The following is a 1,080-nucleotide window of genomic DNA, read 5'->3' on the forward strand; positions in this document are numbered from 1 at the left end:
GCGAGAGCCCACTCACAACTTGTTTACTGAAATGAAGATACAGCGGGAAGTAATTACTTGACTCCCAGTGGCGTATGCGATAGTGCCTCCGACAAGAAATAATTCTCGGTTATTTCAGTTGGAATGTGAAATGGGATAGAAAGGGTCCCTCTTTCTGATGTTAGACGCTGGGTATTTTCACCTCCCTTCAGAGCAGTGTCTGTAGATGAATGGATATATAGTACATACACAGTCAACCACCTCCACGCCACTGGCAACTAATAAGTGAGACAATGTCCGATATTGGTTTCCCTTCACAGCCAGACCTTGCTGTACAGATTCTGGTTAAAAGCCTGACTTTGCAGCGCATCAGATATTAAAAATTCACCTCTAAAATAACACATTCCTGATGATGATCCTCTCCTGGCTACAAAATCATCTTGAGACACGTGGCGGCAGGGCTGTGTGAGCCCGACATCATAGCTGTGCGCAAACTGTAGTACAATTACAGCTTCAGACAGCGCTAGCTGCTCTCCACCTTCCTGCCAGGCTGAAGAACATGCATCTTCTACACCCCCAACTCTTCCAGACCACGAAGAGCGGAAAGGCAGCCTGGCAGCTTCCGCAGAGGGGGCCTCGCCGTGATCTTTTCCTACCATGGGTTTGCAGAGCAGCCCCTTGTAAGCAGCATCTTTGCCTCGTGGGCCACGGGAAAGGAGCTGTCGCTCCTAGGAGCTTTGCTTCTGCATCAAGACAAGGCTGCTCTTACCTGGGCCAGGTCACACACAGACTTTTTCTTTTCTTCCTCCTTCAGAAAGTTGCGCGATTCATAAAATCTTCAGAAATTATTACAGCATTATACACAGTTTATAGTACAAAGGGGGGGGAAAAGAAAGTCAGATGAATGAGCATGAAGGAGATTTCTCCTGTGTCCTTTGGAGGAGGAGTGGAGAGATGGGGAACGGTGTCTATGCACAGTAGGTGTCTGCCTTGACTACCTGACAGTACATGGTCATCGCGAAGGTGAGCCCGAGAATCTAGGGGAAAAAAGGAACAATATTTTTTCAGCAGGTGAAAAAAAAAAGTCAACCCTATTTATTG

General features: G+C 47.1%; 1 protein-coding gene across 1 annotated transcript in view; it reads right to left on the bottom strand.

The window, feature by feature from the left end:
- Positions 1–899: 899 nt before the first annotated feature.
- TSPAN4 (tetraspanin 4) overlaps positions 900–1,080 on the bottom strand; it is a gene marked incomplete at its 5' end in the record, with an annotated part of 65,124 nt that continues 64,943 nt past the window's right edge. Inside the window, one exon of the mRNA XM_010137887.1 lies at positions 900–1,016. Within this exon, the coding sequence (XP_010136189.1) occupies positions 948–1,016 (69 nt within the window). The remainder of the gene's footprint in view (positions 1,017–1,080) is intronic.

The sequence above is a fragment of the Buceros rhinoceros genome, unplaced genomic scaffold, assembly GCF_000710305.1.
Source record: "Buceros rhinoceros silvestris isolate BGI_N320 unplaced genomic scaffold, ASM71030v1 scaffold1386, whole genome shotgun sequence".
Classification (NCBI taxonomy): domain Eukaryota; kingdom Metazoa; phylum Chordata; class Aves; order Bucerotiformes; family Bucerotidae; genus Buceros; species Buceros rhinoceros.